At 31.8% G+C, this 26,245-nt stretch overlaps 2 protein-coding genes across 3 annotated transcripts in view; both read right to left on the minus strand.

Annotated features, from left to right (window-relative positions):
- The window catches only part of LOC142334080 (uncharacterized), a 122,405-nt gene that overhangs the window by 62,826 nt on the left and 33,334 nt on the right, over positions 1-26,245 (minus strand). The window lies entirely within an intron of this gene.
- LOC142334082 (uncharacterized) lies at positions 1,573-25,229 on the minus strand. Its single transcript, XM_075381765.1, has 4 exons — positions 25,130-25,229; positions 21,175-21,324; positions 20,225-20,374; positions 1,573-2,875 (listed from the first exon to the last, which is right to left on the minus strand). Exons 2-4 carry the CDS (start codon positions 21,319-21,321, stop codon positions 2,813-2,815), a joined length of 360 nt encoding a protein of 119 aa, XP_075237880.1. The 5' UTR covers positions 21,322-21,324; positions 25,130-25,229; the 3' UTR covers positions 1,573-2,812.

The raw sequence follows: 26,245 nt of genomic DNA on the forward strand, positions 1-26,245 counted from the left end.
AATTTAAACAATAGTTTTTATGAATTTTAATAGTTAAAAATTATAGATAGAAATAGATATCAATTTGTGCATTATGAACTATATGTAAACATAAAATTGCTTTGATAAGATATGTAGTACCTGCTCTGCCAGTATTTCAGAATATACTGATATAATACAATTGATATATTGATGTAATAAAATTCAAGGCTGGGAATTTGAACCCAGAAAGAGCAAAAAAAAAGTTTTTCCCCCATCTCTTTATGGGGATTTGATTAAGATATAATACTATTAGTATCTTAGCTATCAAAGTTGAATTAAATTATGTGAAGAAATCTACTTACAAAGTTTTCATCAATGGCCTTTTTATATGTTTTTAACTTAACGTTATTTTTTAAATAAATATTACTTTTCCAGGGAATATGGCTAGAACAGCTATATTAAAAGATGAAGTACAGTGATCATGTCAAAGACAGGGTATTGGGTTTTTTCTGTAAATTTGTATGTTTTAGGGTCAAAAAACACAATGTATGTATGTATCGTACAACTTATTCTAAAGTCAAGGCGTTTTAAAAATTTTAATAAAAATACAGAGGTTTTTTAATATTTTATTTTTTTTTGCATCGCATTCTGTGAAATGGACAATTATTTTTTAAAACATTATTTTTTTTAGTCAAGTAACCAGAGGCTGGTAAAGCCATTCACATCGTACATACAATAAGAGTGGCAGTAGCTGTATTTGTTGAGCTGCCGTGACATATCCTGCCTGCACTTTGATATTCACATGAAGATTACACACACACATGCATATGTGCACACACACATACACATACCAAAAATCAAGTAGAGATCAGAAAAATAATAAATTACATTTAACTCAATTTTAACCTTTAAACTCAAAATTTCAAAAAATTCTTTCTCGGTGCTCATTTACACTGTAAGAAAGACATGTATACAAATTTCCTTCATTTCAAATTAATCTTCATTAATGATTTTTGGAAGTTTTTTATAAATGACTGTCATGCTATTTTATATTTATAGATATATATTTGGATACAGTTGTATCACAACCTGCTGCTGCCAAGCAGTATGATAGACTCAAACCTGTATTGTTGGCATTTAGTGCGACTGCACTTAGCACTTAAAAAAAAAACGGCCAGAATTAGTAAATAGAAAGGATGTCATACACAACACTGATAACCGCCAAAATGTGATATCTTTAATAACCTATCAACAATTGCAAGAACTTGACTGGTAGGTTTTGATGCATCTGCCATATCACCGTTAGGACCTAGCACCATTAGGATATTACTTGTTTCAGTCTCTGCAATAACTCCCTGAATGGTGTTAAATTAGTTTCAATAAAGGCCTGTGAAAACCACGTATCTCATTTTTAAGAACGGAAACCTTAGAAGTTCTATCGTGTAGGATTTATGGTGTTGACAGAAAAATGGCAGAAGGTTATCAAAAAATATGGTCCAACTAGTCTCAAAATGTTATTTTTCAATAACAATAAATGTATTCTACATTTTGGATTCCAAAGGTTCAGTACTTTTTAGACAACCAGAAATAAAGAAAATATGAATCACGTAATATGCAAGTTATTACAAGCTTTATTAAAAGAATGTACATATATAATATAAATGTTTCCAAATGACCTTGTTTATAAACTAATTATACAATAAAATTAATTAGTAAAATTACTAATTAGTAAAATTGTGCATACAATAATGTAAAAAGAAAATAACTAGCCACAAACTGACATGTAACAGAGACAATTTGTACCACCCTGTTACCTTATTTGACTTTTGTGTAAAACTTTTCAGATAAAAATTACAAATGAAATTTTCTAACCTGTACAAATGAAGAGATGTCTTTTTAAATTATCCCTGTGACATAATGTTTTCTTACAAAAATTACAAGTGAATTTCTTCTAACCGGTATGAATAGAAAGATGTCTTTTTAAATTACTCTTTAGATTAAATGTTTTTTTACAAAAATTACAAGTGAAAATTTTCTCATAAGAATGAATAGAGAGATGTGCTTTTAAACTACAGTTTTGATTAAAAGTTTTTTTACAAAAATTACAAGTGAATTTCTTTTCACCAGTATCAATAAAGAGATGAGTTTTTAAATTACTCTTTTGACTAAATGATTTCTTACAAAAATAACAAGTGAATTTCTTCTCACCAGTATGAATAGATAGATGTGCTTTTAAATTACTGCTATGATTAAAAGTTTTTTTACAAAAATTACAAGTGAATTTTTTTTCATCAGTATCAATAAAGAGATGAGTTTTTAAATTACTCTTTTGACTAAGTGATTTCTTACAAAAATTACAAGTGAATTTCTTCTCACCAGTATGAATAGAGAGATGTCTTCTTAAACTACTGCTTTGATTAAAAGTTTTTTTACAAACGTTACAGGTGAATTTATTTTCACCAGTATGAATAAAGAGATGTCTTTTTAAATTATCCCTGCGACGAAATGTTTTCTTACAAAAATTACAAGTGAATTTTTTCTCATCAGTATGAATAAAAAGATGAGTTTTTAATTCACTCCTTTGACTAAATGATTTCTTACAAAAATTACATGTTAAGTTTTTTTTGACAACATGAATTGATAAGTGTGACTCTAAAGTAGATCTCTGACTGAAAGACTCCTGACATAGAACACACGTGTGAATAGGAAGATGACAAGATAGGACATTCCTTTCTTTAACTGGTTTTTCTGTAATTTGCAAGCACTTTTCTTTAAAAGAAAAACTGTTGAGATCATCGATGACATTATCACATATGCACTTATATTTTAATTTATTGCAAACCACACACTTTCATGTCTTTAAACTACTTTCAGTAACTCTTTTCTCCACATCAGTAACTTCTTCAATATGATCCTAAAAAAAAAACGTAACTGTTAAGTTAAAATCGATCGGAAAAATTTGTTATTTTTAATACTGCCAACTACAAATTGACAACTTATACTCTAATATTAAATATAGTATGTTCGTATTTAAGCAAGCACAATAAGTTTGTTTCAAAGTAGCAAAAATAAAAATTTCATTAGGATAAGCAGTTAAAAAACAGAGAGGACAAAATGTAACATAATCAAACTATATGCTACATAGCACAGAAACTAAAACTGGTCAGTTAACAGGCAATTTCATACTGCCAAATAAAAAAAAAAAATTACTGTAGTTTAGTTCTATTAATAGTAACTGAAAATAGAAACCAGGCAATAAAGTGAAGAAATTTTCCAAACTCATCATCATGAGTGAAGTGGTAGACCATAAGTACTTGATGAAGACGTAACGACTATTATGTGATATAATCTTAACAAATCAGTGCAAAGGTTAGGATAACAGAAAAACAAATGCAACAAGGCAATTTGTAATAAACTCAGTCTTGTCCCGTATAAAGCGATTCAAAAGTTATTGGCCGGAGACTGTGCAAAGTGAATTCAATACTGGGAATGGTTTCAACAGTGAGCTGCCAACAATGTAAGCACAAATTTAATTTATACTACCATTTAAATATGAATTCAATTCTCTATGAAAAGAAACTTTAAAAAATTAATCTTGTTTTGAGAAAGCTGATGTCCTCCGTGGCTCCAAAAAGGTAAGTTTTTGGTAAAAAATGGTGGCATTTCAATATATTCTACTAATTTTCAGATTTACATCGTGCAATACTCTTATTATTATTATTATTATTATTATATAATCATTTTATTATAATTACAGATTATAATTTAATACACATGAAAAGAAGATTCTAATCAATGAGTACTGAAAATCCTAGAGAAATGGTATAAAACCACATTAAAAATCCCAAGGAACCCTCAGAAAACTCATAAATACCACACTAAAAACTATACATGACGTATAGATCCTGAAAGAGTAGCCTCATGGCTGTTACCAAAGACCAATAGGAATGGTATTAAGAAGCACAATATTTCTTACGTTTATTAATTTCTATGTTTGATGGATGTTTCAACAGCAAAACGCAACATGCTGTCAGTTGGGAGGTAAACAAACAATTTGTTCTGGCTGTGCCACATTTACAGTACCATAAGAGACACAATGAAGTAGTTTCTCTGAGGACAACAATGTTACTTATAAAACTGGTTTCTGTGAAGAGATTATAAATTTACTTGCAAGAATATATCAGTTTCATTGCAGTAGGTTTGTTGGGTGATGAGAAACAGTATATTTTGGTCTACCGGTCTGTGCTAGAGCGGTTTATTCATCCCTTCCACATGGTCAGTATGAGTTACAACACCGTTTAGTCAACACATTATTTTAGACAGCGCCATCAGTGAAGTTGTGTGTTACGAAAATGGAGCATTGAAATTTAGAGCGAAGTTGTGCAATCAAGTTTTGTGCTTAACTTGGGGAATCCGCAAGCTCAAAGTTGAAACAGGCCTACGGGGAACATTGCTTATCAAGTTCTCCGCGGGCACAAATCATTTTTGGAAGGCCGACAACACGGTGAAGTGATAAGGTCTCCTTCGCTGAGGGAGACCTTCAACTTCAAGATCTGATGAAAACTTTGAGGGTTCTAGTGAGATCAGACAGTCGTTTAACAATAAGGATGATGAGTGAACAGTTAAATTTAAACACTTTCACTGTACATCAAATTTTGACAAGACGATTTGGACATGCGAAAGTTTTGTGCGAAATCGGTGCATAAAACCCTCACAACGGAACAGAAGGACAATCGAAGAACCGTGTGCGTTGATCTTCTTGAGAGGATTGATAATGACAAAGAATTCTTCAATCGTGTGATCACAGGCGATGAATCGTGGATATTTCAGTACGATCCTGAAACAAAGCGGCTAAGCGAAGAGTGGCACACTCCGTCATCTCCTCGACCGAAAAAATGTCGAATGGACAAATCAAAGATCAAAACCATACTGATTTGCTTTTTTGTCAGTAGGGGTATCGTGCATAAATAATTTGTTCCTCCAGGACAAACTGTCGACCAAGTGTTTTACGAAGGTGTCCTTGAAAGGCTCAGGAAAAGAGTGATTCGTGTGAGATCAGACATTACAGACTAGTGGATGCTTCATCATGACAATGCCTCGTGTCACACGGCCATTTCCATCAGGGAATTTTTGACCTCAAAACACATTCCTACGGTTTCTCAGCCTCCATACTATTCACCCGATTTGAATCTTTGACTTTTTCCTTTTCCCGAAATTGAAACGTGTCTTAAAAGGGCGTCATTTTGGAAATCTGGAGAAGATTCAAAAGACTGTGACCGACCAGTTAAAAGTCATATCAGTTAAAGCCTTCCAGCGCTGCTACCAGGAGTGGGAACGCTCCTGGTAAGCGATCTTATAAGCGAATCTATTTATTTTTTTAATACTAAAGAACGTTCTTTTTTGCTTGTATTTAACTTTGTCATCTGCTTATAAAGTCTTTTTACTTTCCTGGCTCTAAGGAAATAACAGTAGTTTTCCACTTCAAGAAGATTTTTATTTGATCATTTGTAGATGAAATTGTGGTTAGAAAAATAGTAACAGATATTTTTTAAACTCAAAATAGAGCTGTCTTTCATAACAATTTTAAATATGAAAAGATTTATTCATACTGATGAAATTTGTATCAGTAGATACAAATTGATGTGTATCATACTTTAATTGCATATATGTCAATGTTTTTTGTTGTCATCAATCCGCAAATTTGTATGCACTGAATCTCCAAAGCCATCTCTTATAAGTCAGTCGCTTTAATTGTTCTTGGTTTGGGCATTTCCTATCATCCATGATCAATATTATGTAATCTAACCTACCCATTTCTCTGCAGTTTTGCCTTCAATCATCCCTTCAATAATTATTTTCTGGGTCGTCTATGTCACAGTGTATTTCCAGTTAGTATGTCTCTTATTTTTATAATAATCTTCCAGAGGGTTCTATTCTCATTCATTATTGATTTTGTTTGTCCATAAGATTTTTAACATTTGCCTATAGAGTTATGTCTCAAATACTTCTAAATTCTTTCTCTTAAATTTTTTTTTGAGTTTATATGTGTCTGTGCATAGCACACTCTCTCTCTCTCTCTCTCTGTGTGTGTGTGTGTGTGTGTGTGTGTGTGGGTGTGTGTGTGTGTGTGCATGTTTGTGTAACTGATTAATAAATAAATAAAAAAGTTGTATTAGACTTATTTCTTCGCAAAAATTGGATGATTTTTGAATGAGTTCAGAAATTGGATCGGATTTAGTTCAGTGTTTTTCCTTTTATTAAAAATGGTTGTCGTAGATATTTTTCATATTTTATATACAGATACGGTTGGGGTACCCATACGTAGAAATACAATAAGAGAGGTAATCTCTAAAGGCCGTTTCATCGCAAAAAAATTTATTCTGAAAACATTATAAATATCTATTATTTCTCTTAAACTACCTTAACTTATGTAGAGTTTCGCAGTAGGCTTCTGCATTTATAGTCGTTCCACGCGGCATGAAATCGATCACTTTTATGCCAAACCGATCCCAAAAGACTGTGGCCATCATTTTAGTACAAATGTCTGTGGCTTGACCTCTCAGTTCGACCGTTCCTGAGATGTGTGGTTAATTGAAACCCAACCACCAAAGAACACCGGTATCCACGATCTAGTATTCAAATCCGTGTAAAAATATCTGGCTTTACTAGGACTTGAACGCTGGAACTCTCAACTTCCAAATCAGCTGATTTGGAACCACACCTTTGACGGTCTAGTTGGTGATTAAGGATGACGCCATTCGCTTGACTGTCATTTTCTCCTTGGCACGTATTACGAAATCCACGTTTCAATGCTGGTAACAATCGAATTAAGAAACTCGTCGCCTTTTTCTGCGTAGCGCATCTTAAATTCCAAAGCAGAGATTCCATTCTGATTTTTTTGTGATGTTTAATGTCCAGCAGTAATCGGCTAGCATGTTAGCATTCCATTTCCATTTATAGCAACTTTTCATCACCAAATTGTCTCGGTGGAAACGTTCACTGTGTTCGTCACTTACGTTTCCGAGGTTGACCGGGGAAAAATCCAGATGCGAGTGGAGGAAATGTATTTTCAAAGACATATTACATCCCACAGCTCTGTATGAAGCAACAAGTTGATTAACAATATTGTGGTTATTGTCGAATTTTTATTTGCCGAGAAGAGTTTTGCAAACGTCTTAAATGAAGCCCAAGCTGCACATTCTACATTATTTAACATCGAGTTAAATACATCATCTTTGACCGATTCTTTTATTTGAGAAATTTTAAATTTATAAAATTCATATTTTAAAAAAATCATTTAAACAAAAAAAATCAAGTAAAAAAACACTACTTTTTACGTAACATTACTTTCTAAAATCTAAACATACTGTAAAATATCGTTCATTGCAATCTGCAATTAGGCCTGTGCCTCACTGTGAAATTATTCAATTTCCTGAGCCACCTGTGAATGTATATTTTGAAAGCAGCGATGAAGAATCAGGCAGTACTGAAGAAGACAACAATGATTTTGATTTTGAATTACCTTCCGTTACCACATCTTATAATCACAAGGTAAATTAAACGACTCGGTTAGGGACTTAAACTTATCAAAAAATCAAGCTGAATTGTTAGGATCAAGACCGCAAGGTTGGAATCTACTTCAAAAAAATACTAATATTTTGGGTTTTCGAAACTGACAAAGAGAATTGGTTTAATAGTTTATTGATGAAAATAATTCGGTTTACTGGATAAACATTGATGAGCTTATGTCACATTTAGGGCAAGTTCATAAACCTGAGGACTGGCGCCTTTTCATAGATTCGTCCAAGTACAGTTTAAGAGCGGTTCTACTACACAACGGTAATAAATATCCTTCAATACCAATTGCTTATGGTATTAATTTGAAAGACATACAATGTGATGAAAGATGTTCTTGAAAAAATAAATTATAAAAAAAACATAATTGAAACATATGTGGTGATTTGACTTACAGCTATTTTGTTAGGCATACAGTTAGGTTATACTAGGTACATGTGTTTTCTTTGCGAACGGGACAGCCCAGCTGGGGATAAACATTGTTACCAAAGAGTGGAACAAGCGAGACCACTTAACTCCAAATGGAAAATATATTATTCAAGAGCCGTCGGTTGAACCAAAAAAAAATATTTTTACCCCCTCACCAGGCAGCCAGAAATTTCTTCTGCTTTGCTAAACCACCTGTCGTCTTAACTTGGAAGGGAAAAGTGTTGTACATCTTTTGTGATGACTCTACATCACAAAATAAAACAATGTACTTTTTAAGAAGCATTGTACGAGTAAATTTCTAAAAAAGTGTTAAAAGGTGCATTAAAGAAATTATTTTGTAGTTCCCAGTGCAAGGCCGAAGCTTCCTCCCTGCTGCAGAGTTTTTGGCAGGGCAGAAAAGATCCTATGAAAAAATACACAATAAAAATATTTAAAAAAAACAGCTTTCATGATCTTAATTTTTCTGTTGATTTCTTATACATCAATTTAAAAGTAAAGGCTAGATAATGCTCATCAATCTTTTACTCGTTTCAGTTTTACAATTGTTTCTTCTTTTTCTACTTTTTATTATAACCAAACAGTGCAAAAAAGGAGTATGCTGAAGCCAGAACTGTGTATGCATCAGCTATTAAAAAAGCCAGGACCAAATGTTGGAAGGAACTACGCGAGGACATTGACAGAGATCTGTGGGGGAGAGGCTACCAGTTAGTATCAGAAAGATTAGGTTGACAGTTTACCAGTAATCGTGAAGGATAAGGTATGTGAATATGTCAGGAAGCTCTTTCTGGAACAAACAAAGCCTATCAGAGAAGAAATACTAGCTGACGATATACCGCTGTTTACCATGCAGGAGCTTAAGACTGCAGGTAAAAAAATGAAGCTGCATAAGAGTACGAGTCCGGCTGGCATTCCGGTTGAAGTCGTCCAGATCCTGATAGAGGAAGCTCCAGTTACTATTCTAGACGTAATGAATAAAATGACAAAGGGTGATTTTATCCCTTCTTCTTGGAAGACATCACAACCGGTCTTAATACAGAAACCTGGGGCACCGGAGAGCACAGTACCATATAGACCGATCTGTTTAGTTAAAAATCTTTGCAAGTTATTAGAGCGAATGTTAGAGGCCAGGCTGAGGAATTACATTGAAGAGAGAGGTGGCCTTAGTCAATAGCAATTTGGTTTCCGGTTGAGGAGATCAGCGATTGATGCTGTAAAAGAGGTGATGAAAATTGTCGATAATGCGATGAAAGGTACTCTGTGTATGTGTCAAATCCCTGTGGTCATATTGGTAGATGGCCACAATATATTCAATTCTCTCAGTTGGAAGGCTATATTCAAGGTGTTGAAAAAAAGTCAATGTCCCTACATACCTGAGAAAACTGATTCAAATATATCTGCAGGAAATTTGCTGTATGGTGTACCGGTATGGAACAGATCTCTGAGGTATGATCATAACAGACGACAGCTAGAGGGAGTACAAAGGAGGATAGCTCAGAGAATTACGTGTGCCTACTCATCGGTGTTCACAGAGGCTTTATTTGTGGTCGCCAGAGTGTTTCCGCTGCAGTAGTTGGCTGATTCACGGGTGAAGATAGATGATGATATGAGTAAAGAAGAGACATATCGTGAGGTATTAGAGAAGTGGCAGATAGGGTGGACTGTTTCGTGTAAAAGTGAATACACAAGCTGATTAATATGTGAGATTGGACCGTGAATCGGGAGAGAATTTGGCGAGCTAAATTACTGGCTTACACAGTTCCTAACCGGGCACAGCTCCTTCAGAGCGTACTTGTTTGCAAGACACAGAACAGATAGTACGGAGTGTCTGTTCCTTGGGAGAAGGAAAGATGTGAGTGCACACCAGTAACAGGGCAAATTAATCCTGACAATGTGATGTGAAGCGACCGATTTGCAGCTGTGGCTAATTTTGTCTGTATAGTGTTACAACAGAAAGAAAATGATGAGGCAAGAAGAGTTAGATGACAAGCGAGTCGAATATACAACAGAACCCTGGCAGCCGGGTCGGGTGTCGCAAGGGAGTGAAAGACAGCCCCTCATGCAGTTGCCGCTCGTTTGTGTTTACATGCATGGGTGGTAGATGAAGCGAGGGGACTCCAGTAGCCTCTGAGCAAGTTGCAAGTGAAACCAATGTCCAAAAGGAAGGTAAATAGCGATGTAGGGTGTGAATATTAGCTAAAGTAAGTACAGTTGATAGAAGTCATTATATTATCTAGATTATTGATTAAACTATAGTTAATTAGTGCAAGCAGTGAACTAAAACAGCCCAAGAAGAAACAGTCAGAATAATGTAGCTGTCAGAAGCAGCGTCAAGAGCCGGAAGGTGAGGCGGTGAGGGACAGCCTTCAGTGGAGTCGCCATCTGTCCACGCTTGTGCAGGTGGGCGGCGGCGATGAAGCTACAGGACTGCTAAGCTCCCCTATCTTGTCACCCCCGGTGTTGTGATATACTTAATTGCAAAACCGGCTCTGGGTGGAAAGGAACAGTGAAACCGGAGTTTTAGTTGGTAGGGTGCAGGCATTCATAGGCTCTATAACATCTAGCCGAACCCATGTGAGTCCAACACTCCTCATGGGGGGTACATAAATGGTATTTCTCTTCAACATCGATTAAAAAAAAAATATATATATATACATACATATATAAAAAAATGGTAGGCGACATTTAATTTAAATAGGCATACAATTTTTCAAATTCTAAAAAAAAAAGTTCATAGCCATCAATAGTCAATAGTCATCAAGCCAATGGTTTTTTTAATGTGGACCCTTTTACTCACCTAGCATAATAGGAATGTGTGCACACCTTGCAGAGCTTGTTCAAGTAAGAACTGAGGCAAGCAACTTTGGATCTTTGTAATGACATTAAGCTAAAATACTACATATCAGATAAGAACTTTTGTATTGCACTACTGAGAGGTTTTCATTCTTAAAAAGAGTAGCTTACAGGACAGAATCATTTTTCAGTTACCATATATCTTTGCAAATCATTTTTGACAATAAATATTATAATATTAAAATGTATCAAATAAATGTATAATTTAATGTATCAAATGACACATCAAAATGTGTCAGAAGACATAAAATCGACTCGCTGATGAGCATCCTGTTGAGTGTTTACGAACAGAATATCATCATACTGATCTAATAATTATGAGGCACTGGTCAATGAAATGGAATGCCAAATATCACATTGATTTTTAGATTGATATTATTTATATAAATATATATATATATATTTAATATAATATGAACTTTGGTTAACATTCATTTAGCGCAAAAATTTAAACAATAGTTTTTATGAATTTTAATAGTTAAAATTATAGATAGAAATAGATATCAATTTGTGCATTATGAACTATATGTAAACATAAAATTGCTTTGATAAGATATGTAGCACCTGCTCTGCCAGTATTACAGAATATATTGATATAATAAAATTCAAAGATGGGAATTTGAACCCAGAAAGAGCAAAAAAGAAAAGTTTTTCCCCATCTCTTTATGGGGATTTGATTAAAATAAAATACTATTAGTAAGTATCTTAGCTATCAAAGTTGAATTAAATTATGTGAAGAAATCTACTTACAAGTTTTCAACAATGGCCTTTTTTATGTTTTTAGCTTAACATTATTTTATATATAAATATTACTTTTCCGGCAAATATGGATAGAACAGCAATATTGAAAGGTGAAGTAAAATGATCATGTCAAAGATAGGGTATTGGGTTTTTTCTGCAAATTTGTACGTTTTAGGGTCAAAAAACACAATGTATGTATGTATCGTACAACTTATTCTAAAGTCAAGGCGTTTTAAAAATTTTTAATATTTTTTAATATTTTTTTTTGTATCGTATTCTGTGAAATAAAAAATTATTTTTTAAAACATTGCTTTTTTGTCAAGTAACCAGAGGCTGGTAAAGCCATTCACATCATACATACAATAAGAGTGGCAGTAGCTGTATTTGTTGAGCTGCCGTGACATATCCTGACTGCACTTTTGATATTCACATGAAGATTACACACACACACACACCAAAAATCAAGTAGAGGTAAGAAAAATTCTAAAAATAATAAATTACATTTAACTCAATTTTAACCTTTAAACTCAAAATTTAACAGAATTCTTTCTTAGCGCTCACTTACATTGTAAGAAAGACATGTATACAAATTTCCTTAATTTCAAATTAATCTTCATCAGGTATTTTTGGAAGTTTTTTATAAATGACTCTCATGCTATTTTATAATTATAGATATATTTGGATACAGTTTTTAATATTCTCTCACAATTACTTCTAATATACTCTTAACTTAATGAACATCTTAGTAACAATGTCTTAAACTTGTAGTTTTCATTTGTTATGTATTAATAATAGGAAGTCTAAAAAGTAATGAATGTTTTGCACACTATATAGTTTAATGTCCTAAATCTCAGGGTATATGAGTCGCAGTGGGTCAGGCCGAATGTTATTTGACAGCTGGCAGTTGAAGCTACTAAATGTGCAAAAAATGTTGCAATTCTTATACTTGGATGTAAGGTATTGTGCTATGAAAATCGGTGGATGTTCAGCAAAACTGATGAGATCTTAGAATTTTATTTCGATAAAGATGCAAATGCTGCGCAGAACCGTGAAGAAACTTGTGCTGTTTATGGGCAAGATATGTCATCAAACACAACAGCCAAAAGATTGTTCAGTCGCTTTTGTTTTGGAAATTTTTATGTCCAAGATGCTCCTTGCAGTCGAAGACCAACAACAAAATCACAGAAAAAGTGAATGATATTCTGGTAAAAGTCTAGCCATGCAAGCCTTCATGACATTGTCAGTGGCCTAACACCCATCACCAAACACTGTTAGTCCAATCAGAGAAAGCTGGTTACAAAAAGAAGCTTGACATTTGAGTACCACATGATCTGACTGAGAAAACTTTACTCAATTGAATTTCTATCTGTGAATCTCTACTGAAACGTAACAAAACTGAGCCATTTCTGAAGCCAGATGATCATCAGTGATGGAAAGTGGATAACCTAAGAACACAATGGTGAAAAAGATTGTGACTGAAGCAAGGAGAAACTCCATAGTCTGTGACAAAGCCCACACTGATGGCCAGGAAGATTATGTTGTGTTAGGTGTAACTGGAAGGGCATTGTGTCTCACAGTCTAGTGCTACCAAGCAGTATGATAGACTCAAACCTGTACTGTTGGCATTTAGTGTAACTGCACTTATCAATTAAAAAAAAAACGGCCAGAATTAGTAAATAGAAAGGATGTCATACACCATACTGATAACTGCCAGAAAGCGACATCTTTAACAACCTATCAACAATTGCAAGAACTTGACTGGGAGATTTTGATGCGTCCATCATATAATATAGCCTGGACCTAGCACCGTTAGCATAGCACTTGTTTCAGTCTCTGCAATAATTCCCTGAATGGTGTTAAATTAGTTTCAAAAAAGGCCTTTGAAAACCTTGTAACTCAATTTTAAGAACGGAAACCTTAGAAGTTCTATAGTGTAGGATTTATGGTGTTGACAGAAAAATGGAAGAAGGTTACCAAAAAATATGGTCCAGGTAGTCTCAAAATGTAATTTTTCAAAAACAATAAATGTATTCTACATTTTGGATTCCAAAGGCTCAGTACTTTTTAGACAACCGGAAATAAAGAAAATACGAATCATGTAATATGCAAGTTATTTCAAAGCTTTATTAACAGAATGTACATATATAACATAAATGGCTCCAAATGATCTTGTTTATAAACTAATTAGTTTAGAGTAGTATATACAATAATGTAAAAAGAAAAAACTAGCCACAAACTGCAAAGATCCTATAAGAGACAATTTATACCACTTTGTAACCTAATTTGATTTTTCAGTAAAACTTTCTAGATAAAAATTACAAATGAAATTTTCTAACCCGTATGAATAGAGATGTCTTTTTAAACTATCCCTGCGACAAAATGTTTTCTTACAAAAATTACAAGTGAATTTCTTCTCCCCATTATGAACAGAGAGATGTGTTTTTAAATTAGAGCTTTCATTAAAAGTTTTTTTACAAAAATTACAAGTGTATTTTTTCTCATCTGTATTAGTAGAGATATGTGTTTTTAACTTACTGTGTCGAATAAACGTTTTTTTAGAAAAATTATATTTTAAGTTTTTTTTTTTTACAACATGAATAGATAAGTGTGACTATAATGTAGATCTCCGAGTGAAAGACCCCTGACAAAGAACACATGTGTGAATAGGAAGATGAAAAGATATAACATTCCTTTCTTTAACACGTTTTTCTGTAATTTGCAAGCACTTTTCTTTAAAAGAAAAACTGTTAAAATCATCATATTCTTCATCGATGACATTATCACAAATGCAATTATATTTTAATTTATTGCAAACCACACAATTTGATGTCTGTAAACTACTTTCAGTAATTCTTTCCTCCACATCATCGATAATTTCTTCAATAAGATAAAAAAAAAAATGTAACTGTTAAGTTAAAAATCTATCGGAATTGACAAAAATCTACAAATTGACAACTTTATACGTTAATATTAAATATCTTAGGTTCATATTTAAGGAAGCACAATATATTTGTTTCAAAGTAGCAAAAATAGAAATTTCATTAGTACAAACAGTTAAAATATAAGGAACAAAATTTAACAATCCCCAAACTACATGCTACATAGCATACAAACTAAAACTGGTCTGACAACAGACAATTTTATAATGGCAAATAAAAATAAAAAAATTACTGTAGTTTAGTTCTGTTAATATTAACTGAAAATAGAAACTTGGCAATAAGTGTAAATATTTTCCAAACTCATCCCGATAAAGATATTGGTCATTACATTTGTTCTTAAAAAATCAAACAAGAGTTTATCATTTTTATTAGATTTTCATCCGCTGGAAGAACTGAATGAAATGAAAAATAAGAGAAAATAGGTTTAGTACTGGATTGGTGAATCAAGTTAATAATGAAAGAGTCGTATACTGAAGATCCAAAATTATATTAACTGATCATGAAAATGGGGCGTGAAATATTAGAAGTCTAAAAAAGGTTGGTAGGTTAGAAAACTAAAGAGGGAAATGGATAGGATAAATGTAGATGTAGTAAGAATTAGCGAGGTTCGATGGGAAGAGGAAAAACGACATCTGGTCTGGTGATTTTAGAATAATTGACTTGGCTTCAAATAATGGGCAGGCAGGAGTAGGTTTTGTAATGAACAAGAAGATACGGAAGAGAGTAGAGTATTTCAAAATGCAAAGCGATAGAATCATTGTAATAAGGATAAAATCAAAACTTAAACCGACTACGATTGTTAATGTCTATATGCCTACAAGGGCCCATGATGATGATGATGATGATGTAGTGTATATGAAGAAAGGAAAAGGCAAGGAAGGAAATATAGTTGGTGAATACGAGCTGGGCAAAAGGAATGAAAGAGGGGACTGACTTATAGAGTTTTGCACAAAGTATAATTTAGTAATTGCCAACATTCAGTTTAAAAATCATAGTAGAAGAAAATACACATGGAAAAAGCCAGACGATACTGCAAGGTATCAGATAGAATCTATCATGGTTAAGCAAAGATTTCAAAATCAACTCGCTAACTGCAAAACTTACCCTGGAGCAGACACTGATAGCGACCATAATTTAGTTATAATGAAATGTAGATTGTGGTTTAAAAACCTTAAGAAAAGGTGTCAGATGAATCGGTGGAATTTAGAGAAGGTTGAGGAAGAGGAGGTAAAGAATTTTTGAAAAGGACATCGCAAGAGGTCTCAGTAAAAATATAAGGCAGGAAATGTAGAATAATGGGTAAACTTGAATAGGAAATTCTTAAATCAGCAGAAGCGAACTTAGGTGGAAAAAGAGAACTGGTAAAAATCCTTGGGTTTTAGACAATATATTGCAGCTGATGGATGAACGTAGAAAATATAAGAATGCTAGTGATGAAGAAAGTAAAAGGAACTATCGACAATTAAGAAATACAACAAACAGTAAGTACAAACTAGCGAAAGAAGAGTGGATTAAACAAATGTGTTCAGAAGTGGAAAGAGAAATGAACATGGTAAAATAGATGGAGCATACAGGAAAGTTAAGGAAAATTTTGGGTTACATAAATTAAAATCCAATAATGTGTTAAACAAAGATGGTACACAGATTTATAATACGAAAGGTAAAGTCGATAGGTGAGTGGAATATATCGAAGAGTTATACAGCGGAAAATGGTGTTATAGAGGAAGAAGAGGATGAAAGGGGAGAAACAATACTGAAATCTGAATTTAAGAAAGCATTAAAAGATTTGAATGGCACAAAAGCTACTGGAATAGGCGGAATACCTGTAGAATTACTGCGCAGTGCAGGTGAGGAAGCGATTGATAGATTATATAAACTGGTGTGTAATATTTATGCAAATGGGGAAGTTCCGTCAGACTTCAAAAAAAGTGTTATAGTCATGATACCAAAGAAACCAGGAGCAGATAAATGTGAAGAATACAGAACAATTAGTTTAACTAGTCATGCATCAAAAATCTTAACTAGAATTCTATACAGAAGAATTGAGAGGAGAGTGGAAGAAGTGTTAGGAGAAGACCAGTTGGTTTCAGGAAAAGTATAGGGACAAGTGACGTAATTTTAGGCTTCAGATTACTAGTAGAAGAAGATTAAAGAAAAACAAACCAACATACTTGGAATTTATAGACCTAGAAAAGCCATTCGATAATGTAGACTGGAATAAAATGTTCAGCAATTTAAAAAATTAGGGTTGAAATACAGATAGAAGAATGATTGCTAACATTTACAGGTACCAAACAGCAACAATGATAATGGAAGAACATAAGAAATAAGCTTTAATAAGAAAGGGAGTCAGACAAGGATGTTCCCTATCCCCGTTACTTTTTAATCTTTACATAAAACTAGCAATTAATGATGTTAAAGAACAATTTAGATCCGGAGTAACAGTACAAGGTGAAAATATAAAGATGCTATGATTTGTTGATGATATAGTAATTCTAGCTCAGAATAAAAAGGATTTAGAAGAAACAATGAATGGCACGGATGAAGTCCTATGCAAGAACTACCGCAAGAAACAACAAAACAAAAGAAATGAAATGTAGTAGAAATAACGAAGACGGACCACTGAATGTGAAAATAGGAGGAGAAAAGATTACGGAGGTAGAAGAATTTTGTTATTTGGAAAGTAGAATTACAAAGATTGACAAAGCAGGAGCGACATAAAATGCCGAATAGTACAGGCGAAACGAGCCTTCAGTCAGAAATATAATTTGTTTACATTAAAAATTGATATAAATTACAGGAAAAGATTTTTTATAGTATACATTTGGAGTGTTGCTTTATATGGAAGTGAAACTTTGATGATCAGAGTATCTGAGAAAAAAGATTAGAAGCTTTTGAAATGGGGTGCTATAGGAGAATGTTAAAAATCAAATGGGTGGATAAAGTGACAAATGAAGAGGTGTTGCGGCAAATAGATGAAAAAGAAGAAATTGGAAAAATATAGCTAGAAGAAGAGACAGACTTATAGGCCTCATATTAAGACAACCTGGAATAGTCGCTTTAATATTGGACGTACAGGTAGAAGGAAAATATTGTGTAGGCAGACAACATTTGGAATATGTAAATTGTTAGGGATGTAGGATGTAGGGGGTATACTGAAATGAAACGACTAGCACTACAAAGGGAAACTTGGAGAGCTACATCAGACCAGTCAAGTGACTAAAGACAAAAAAAAGTGAACATCACTTCGAGTTAATTGTTGATTTGTTGTAGCATCAAAGCTACAGTTCATTGTGTCAAGGTTTGGGAAAAACTCTTGCACAATTTTGGCCAGACAATGTGAGAAAACAGTACAATAGCATCTTAGCATGTAATTTAACACCTGAGATCCAAATTCAATACCACATCATTTAGAAAAAATTAGTAGATTATGAATTTACTTATTTTTCTTCAACAGTCAATATTGATCAAATTTCGAGTAATGATGAAAGGATCTCTTTATAAATAAATTATATAAATTTCATTGCTAAGATCTCTAAAATTGGTTAACAAGGCAAATCAATCACTACGTTGATTGCGTTTTATGGTCAAGTTTTAAAGAAGGAGAGAGAATTTTTTTCACCCTTACAACTCACACAAAGCACTCACGCATTTTTTCACAGCTATTTTAGTGACAAAATTTTGAGTAACATGATTAGCATCTTTGTAGACAAAATATTCAGAAGTTATCACATTCTTTAAATTAAATTCATTGCTACCATCTAACTTGAAAATATACCATTCTAATGCGCGAGGTCTAACAGGAAGTTCATAATCCAGTGTATTCGAAAAGTATCTACACGTAGATAAACATGATTATAGGTTGAGGGATTTTATTCTGTGTTAATATGAATAATGTTTACTACAAAGGTTTGTAATTCTGTATTGAATGCAGTTAGCTTCCATGACCCGATCAGGATGTTGTGACAAGAATATGTGTCAACTAAAGAAGATACGACTCTTTCTTGTCACTGTTTGTTCATTGTATTTAAATGATAGAGGCTGTCTTTCCATGTGCACACTGAACAGTGAATATTTCTCATTTAATACATCTTCATAAGCATAATGAGTATATACAGACAGTGAAAGATTAGTATTTTATTAGATTTCCAGGTATACTGGTTCCTAACCCACCGGGTTGGTCTAGTGGTTAACGCGTCTTCCCAAATCGGCTGATTTGGAAGTCGAGAGTTACAGCGTTCAAGTCCTAGTAAAGCCAGATATTTTTACATGGATTTGAATACTAGATCGTGGATACCGGTGTTCTTTGGTGGTTGGGTTTCAATTAACCACACATCTCAGGAATGGTCGAACTGTGAGAATGTACAAGACTTCATTTACACTCATACATATCATCCTCATTCATCCTCTGAAGAATTATCTAAACGGTAGTTACCGGAGGCTAAACAGGAAAAAGATAGAAAGAAAGAAAAGGTATACTGGTTCCTAATCGATATGGCATAAGAACACTAATCGAAGACTTTGGGGAGATTGGATCAGTAAAGAAATATGAGTGAAGTGGTAGACCATAAGTACTCGAAGACGTATCGACTACTATGTGATGTAGTCTTAACAAATTCGTGCAAAAGTTAGCTTAACAGAAAAACAGCTGCAACAAGGCAATTTGTAAAGCTCAGTCTTGTCCCATATAAAGCGATTCAAAAGTTATTGGCCAGAGACTGTGCAAAGAGAATTCAATACTGGGAATGATTCAACGGTTTCTAGTGGATGTTTGTGAGCTGCCAACTATTTAAGCACAAATTTAATTTATACTACCATTTAAATATGAATTCAATTCTCTGTGAAAAGAAACTCTAAGAAATTAACCTTGTTTTGAGAAAGCTGATACTTTGCTAAAAAATAGTAGCATTTCAATATATTCTACTAATTTTCAGATTTATATCATGCAATAGTCATATTTCTATTGAATAATCATTTTATTATAATTACAGATTATAATTTAATACACATGAAAAAAAGATTCCAATCAATGAGTACTGAAAAACCCTAGAGAAATGGCATAAAACCACATTAAAAAATCCCAAGGAACCCTCAGAAAACTCATAAATACCATACTAAAAACTATACATGAAGTACAGATTTTGGAATAGTAGGCTCATGGCTGTTACCAAAGACCAATAGGAATGGTATTAAGAAGCACAATATTTCTTACGTTTATTGATTTTATGGATGTTTCATAGCAATAATGCAACATGCTGTCTGTTGGGAGGTAAACAAACAATTTTTTCTGGCTGTGCCACATTTACAGTATCATAAGAGACAATGAAATAGTTTCTCTGAGGACAATAATGTTCTTTATAAAACTGGTTTCTGTGAAAAGATTATAAATTTACTTGCAAGAATATATCAGCTGCATTTCAGTAGGTTTTTTATGTGATGAGAAACAGCATATTTTGGAATTATAAAGATAGAAACAAGAAACCTCATATAAAATCTCACTCGGAATGTTTATTCTTTATCAAAAGCCACGAGTTTTCGTAGCTTTTGGAGTGACGTGTGACTTCTCAATCCTACAAATAGTGTTTTATCATTTCACATACACTTTGGTATCACTTTTTTTAAGCTTTTAATCAAAATAACTAATTATTAGATATTATTATTATTATTAGATATTATTTAGAAAGCTAAATATTAGGTAAACCATCAAATAGTAAATGAAAATATCTTACTTGTCTAGATGTTGTCAGTTTATCATCTATCATAGCAACAGGAGCAATCAAATGTACTGTTCGCTCTGTCTCATGCTTGATTTCTTGTTTAATACTGGAAGATAATGGATCTTCATCAAAAAATGAACTATCAGTTTGTGCATCCATACTCTGCAGCAAAATATAAAGTAATAATAATAATAATTTATTATCTTTATATAATTAACATCTATTAAAAATATATCTATTTTTCTTACAATTATAAAATAAATTGATTTTCATAGAAATAACTCATCCGTGTGAGTACATCTACAATAATATTCAACTGGAATTTGCAGTATATAATCACACATGATAGTGCAAGAAAAGGGAAATATTGGAGGCATTGGCATTAAATTAATAGATCAATAGAAAAATGCACTTAAGCACAATCAAAATTGTTTGGTAAAAGAAACAGGTTGCTGGTGGAAATATAAAGAAACACATCAACCGTGGTTGGAAACAAAATTGCAGAACCATAGAATAAGGATTAACGATACCTATAACAAAGTTTCTCATAACTGAACATGCTTGAAAAAGGCAAGGATAGGTTTGTACTCTTTTAAAACATATATATATAACAATGATAAATGTGGGTATAAAATGAATATGTTAGTCACCTTTGTTTAAGGCATGAGGTATCAGCTCATTGAATTTTATTTGTTACATATTGTTGTACAAAATTTTTATCTACCACAAAATGTTACATGCACTCTGTTAAACAAAGCTGTTTATCCTCCTATACTCCACTAATAAATGTTTGTTACGCTATATATCAAAATATATCATGTCAGACACGAATGAAAAATGATGATATGTGAGCTATAAACAATAAATAAAAATATCTTTACGAATAGAAAAATTGAAAATTCTTACAATAGCTAAGTTTTATGTTTTTAACTTAAACCAAGATAAAGAAGAAAATAGCTTACTTGTTTAAATATTGTCAGACCATCATTTGTCTTGGCAAGATGTACAAAAAAATATTCTTGTTGCCCTGATTCATGCACGTTTTCTATTTTAATGGGCAAGGACAATAGATTTTGTTCCAAAACTGAATTACTAGTTTGTGCATCCATATTCTGCAAAAAAAATGTGAAGTAATAATAATAGTCTATTATAATAGTGTGACTATCAAAGCGGGTTTTAAAGCATTAACATGTGTCGGTTATGTATGGAAATGACTTTTTATAAAAATAATCTATATTTATAACTCTCACCACATGAAAACCAGAGTTTATGGTATAAATGAATTTCTAAATCTCCAAAAAATATACACGAGTTGACAATAGCAGTAGAGGTAATCATTTTTTATTACCTAAAATGATACAATATTTTTCATAAGAAAAGTATTCACTGGGTATATAGACATTGATACTAAATTAAACAAGGATTATTGCATGTTTTTTAAATGTTAATGGAAGCCAATTCAGTTGCGTAATAGAAAAAAAAATTTTTAGATGTAAAGAGATAATTAAAGAGTTAAGATGCCAGTAACATAAAATAAGGCTGTCTTCCATGAACTATTAGAAGAACGCCAATCAAAAAGGAGTGTCCTAACCTGACCCTAGTTATAACTCATATGACATTTCAATGTTATACTGTATTTTTAACACAAGCATACTAATCGGCTACTGTAATTGACAAGCGTCTTTCCCTTTTAATTAACTAACATAGTAACATTTGACATGAAAACTTGTAAAACTGCAGCCTCTCATAAGCCCTTACGCACCATTAATAAACACATAACTGATTTTTTGGATGAAAATTTCAAGAGAAGCATACGATTAACTAAACATGTAAATTTATTACACTGTTTCTGGTAATGCCTGACTACATTAATTTTCTGTGGTACACACAAGACATTGTGGAAAAGTGAAAAATTTAACAGAAAAATATGAGAGTATCTCTTTTTATAGAAAGTTTACGAGAACTTAGTTCAATTTCTGAAAGATAATTGTAGAAGACCAGTAATTGAACTAATAATAATAGATAATTGAACTATCAAGACCAGTACATCAAATTTAATCAAATATATTATTTTTTAGTAGGATATGATTGATTTCAACTGAAAAAACACAAGCACATCGAAATCTGCCTATTTCCATATATATGTTTAATGTTTTTATTAAACTTGTTTCAGAATACTTCAAAGTATTTCGCTTCCAGAATAACACTGAATATCTGTATCTTGTTGTTCACAACTAATTTCCCGTTTTGCTAATTAGCAAGTCTGACTCCATCATGGGTGAGCTACAATTTCATAAAAAATACGTAAGGATTTCTTACCTTCTGGCTATGCAAATATGATTAATTATTAAATGTGTTATTATAGAGTTTACTACATTTTTATATGTAGTTATATTAATATACTTACAACACGTAAATAATACACACTTCTTTCACTCTTGAACACATACCCTTTCACTTTTAGAGATCTTAAAAATGAAATTTATAGAATTTATTTATATAGAGATGCTTTCATCACTACTCAAAATTTGATCAATGTTGAAGAAAAATAAGTAACTTCGTAATCAACTAATTTTTTTTAAATGTGTTATTGAATTTGGATCTCAGGTGTTAATTACATGCTAAGATGCTACTCTACTGTCTTATCACATTGTCTGGCCAAAATAGTGCAAGAATTTTTCCCAAACCTTGACACAATGAACTGTTGCTTTGATACTACAACAAATCCACAATTGACCTGAAGTGATGTTCACTAGCTAACACTAAATATCATTGCTACATGTTAATTAATTTTGTTATGTTTTTAAAGATCTAACTTTGTTGCTCATAGAGTTCTCTTAAAATAAGAACACATTTAAGAATCTTTTAAATAAGAAATTATTCCTCAGCAGGTTATAAATGCATTAAAAACTTGTGATATGTATCTGAATATATGTGATTTAGAAACATGATAACATTTCTCTAGAAATGTGTAGCTCACTCTTGTAGATAAATAACACAATTATTCAAAGTTTTACCTCATCATACACTGCTTTTCTCATGGGACTCTCATTTTTGTGTATCAGAATGTATTAAAGAGAAATTAAAATAATTTGGCTGACATTTTCATGGTCAATTAATATAATTTTGGATCGTCAGTAGATAATTCTTTCATTATTAACTTGACTCCCCATCCAGTACTAAACCTGTTTTCTCTTATTTTTCATTTCTTTCAGTTCTTCCAGTGAATGAAAATCTAATAAAAATGATAAACCAATCTTATGACTCTTCTCTGTTTTTGATTTTTTAAGAACAAATGTAATGATCAATATCTTAATCTGGGGATGAGTTTGGAAAATACCTACACTTATTGCCAGGTTTCTATTTTCAGTTAATATTAACAGAACTAAACTACAGTAATTTTTTTTAAATTTGTTTTTTTTTTTTTATTTGGCATTATGAAATTGCCTGTTGACTGACAAGTTTTAGTTTCTGTGCTATGTAGCATATAGTTTGTTTATGTTACATTTTGTCCTCTGTATTTTAACTGCTAATACTAATTTTGCAGTACTTACTGCATACTAATATTGCTAATACTAATACTAAAATTTTTATTTTTGCTACTTTGAAACAAACATATTGTGCTTGATTAAATATGAACATAAGATATTTAATATTAAAGAATAAGTTGTCAATTTGTAGTTTGCATTATTAAATATAACAAATTTTTCCGATAGATTTTAACTTAACAGTTACGTTTTTTTTTTTTAGGATCATATTGAAGAAGTTATCGATGATGTGGAGGAATGAATTACTGAAAGTAGTTTACAGATATCAAAATGTGTAGTTTGCAATAAATTAAAATATAAGTGCATTTATGACTATGTCATCGATGAAGAATATGATGATTTCAACACTTTTTCTTTTAAAAAAAGTGCTTACAAATTACACAAAAACCAGTTAGAGAAAAGAATGTCATATCTTCTCATCTTCCTATTCACGCATGTGTTTTTTGTAAGGAGTCTTTCACTCAGAGATCTACTTTAGAGTCACACTTATCTATTCATGTTGTCGAATAAAATTTAACCTAATTTTTCTAAAAAACATTTATTCGACACAGTAATTTAAAAACACATCTTTACGAATACAGAATAGAAAAATACTTGTAATTTTTGTAAAAAAAACTTTTAATCAATGCTGTAGTTTAAAAACATATCCCTCCATACTGTTGAGAAGAAATTCAGTTGTAATTTTTGTAAGAAATCATTTAGTCGTAAGAGTAATTTTATTACATTTAGCAATGGCATGTGGCGTGTGGCATTTTTCCACACAGTGAGAAGCCTAGAACATGATAAACAACAGATATATGGGGTCCAGGCCCTTGTTTGGTCTTGACTTTACACCCAAAATAAAGTTCATTACACTGTTTTAAGTAATAGATATGCTTAAATCCAGATTAGTAAACTTAAAAATAGCTAGTACATTATTTAAAAATTTTAAACTATTCTAACAAATTTTTGCTTCAATAGGAATTTTTTTATCAATATTTATTATACTGAATTTTTCTACTGCCTTTTTTGCGATTCACTTAGAGAAAACATATATATATATATATATATATATATATTGGCCTTTTTAGAACTAATTATAAAAGCAAATTTTTACACGCTGTATTTTTAGTACCATATTACTATATCTCTTTTTTCTTACATTGCACGTATGTTCCAGATTTCTTCTTAATTTTATTGAAATACATTTACTTTTTATTATAGTTTTTTTTTTTTTTACTTAGCGTCTTACGCATTAAATATAGAACAATGTGTGCAGTTTATACGATAAAAATTTTTTAAATTATCCTTTTCAATTATCCAGATTTGGCCTTGCAAGGTCTATCTGGATAATTGGCATTCCACTGTATGAAAAATCTAACACTCTTACCACTTTTTTTTTTACTTTAAAATTTTCTCATTTAACTAAGTTGGTCTCTTCAATTGCTAAGGGATCTTTTTCAATATCACCATTCATAACATGAAGGGGTTTCTCTTTCAGTTGTACTAAATTTATTTGCTGTAATAAATAAACAATAAATCAATGCTATAAAATAAATATGTTTATGATCTATTATACAATTTATAAAATAAAGATAAATTCCATATCTAATTAGCTTACCACACACACACACACTGAACAGCCACAGTTAATTATTACTGGGTGACTTTAATGTTCCAGTTTTTGTACTGAAAAACCTAGGAAATGTTTCTTTGGCTAAATGTTATCATAAGAATTTAAATGTTAAAAATGCTACTACTCACCTTACAATTTCAAAACAATATCACCTTATAAATTGTAAGGTGATATTGTTTTCTACAAATTGTAATCTTTTACAATCATATAATTTGTTAAAACTGTTGCAGTAATTCTCATGATTTAGTTTTTTTTTCTAATCTTACTGACATTAGTATTAATATTGCTTATGATGAAATTTTATCTTGATAAATATCATTTACCTTAGAGATAATGTTATTCAAGATTATGAATTCTAATCTTATACTACTATACTTCTAATTTTGAGGAATTGTAACTACATATTAATAATATTGTTGATAGTCGTGTAATAAAAATACTTTTAAAAAAAATGTAATTTTCAAAGCGGTTCTAAGTGAACTTATTATAACAAATATTAATAAGAAAAACTTCCATAGGCTTCAAAAACCATATAGATCTACTTATTATTAAGAATTATTTAAAAAAAAAGTATATGTAATATAATTAGAAATAAAGATTTATTTTTTAATTATACTGTTAAAGTTGAGAATCTTTTTCTAATGATTCCAAAGATTTTTTAAATATGCTAATAAAAATGATGATAGATCTTCTTATTTTATTACGTACTTATGATTTTATATTCAAGGGTTTCATGCCCGTCTATTTGAATTAAATAAATAAAATTCAACAATTACCACATTTGCAGAAACTTAAAAACTTGCCAAATACCAATTATTCAGTCTTTTCTTTAGGATAAAAATGGAAAATTAGTCCTGAACAACAAAGACA

This window comes from Lycorma delicatula, chromosome 13 (assembly GCF_047948215.1).
Source record: "Lycorma delicatula isolate Av1 chromosome 13, ASM4794821v1, whole genome shotgun sequence".
NCBI lineage: Eukaryota > Metazoa > Arthropoda > Insecta > Hemiptera > Fulgoridae > Lycorma > Lycorma delicatula.

What these genes read in the sequence shown, in the direction of transcription:
- LOC142334082 (XM_075381765.1), bottom strand. Translation starts at nt 21,321, where the DNA reads ATGGATGCACAAACTAGTAATTCAGTTTTGGAACAAAATCTATTGTCC. An exon ending in GTCTGACAATATTTAAACAA is followed by an intron (nt 20,375 to 21,174) that starts GTAAGCTATTTT and finishes ATTTTGCTGCAG; the next exon opens with AGTATGGATGCACAAACTGA. An exon ending in AACTGACAACATCTAGACAA is followed by an intron (nt 2,876 to 20,224) that starts GTAAGATATTTT and finishes TTTTTTTTTTAG; the next exon opens with GATCATATTGAAGAAGTTAC.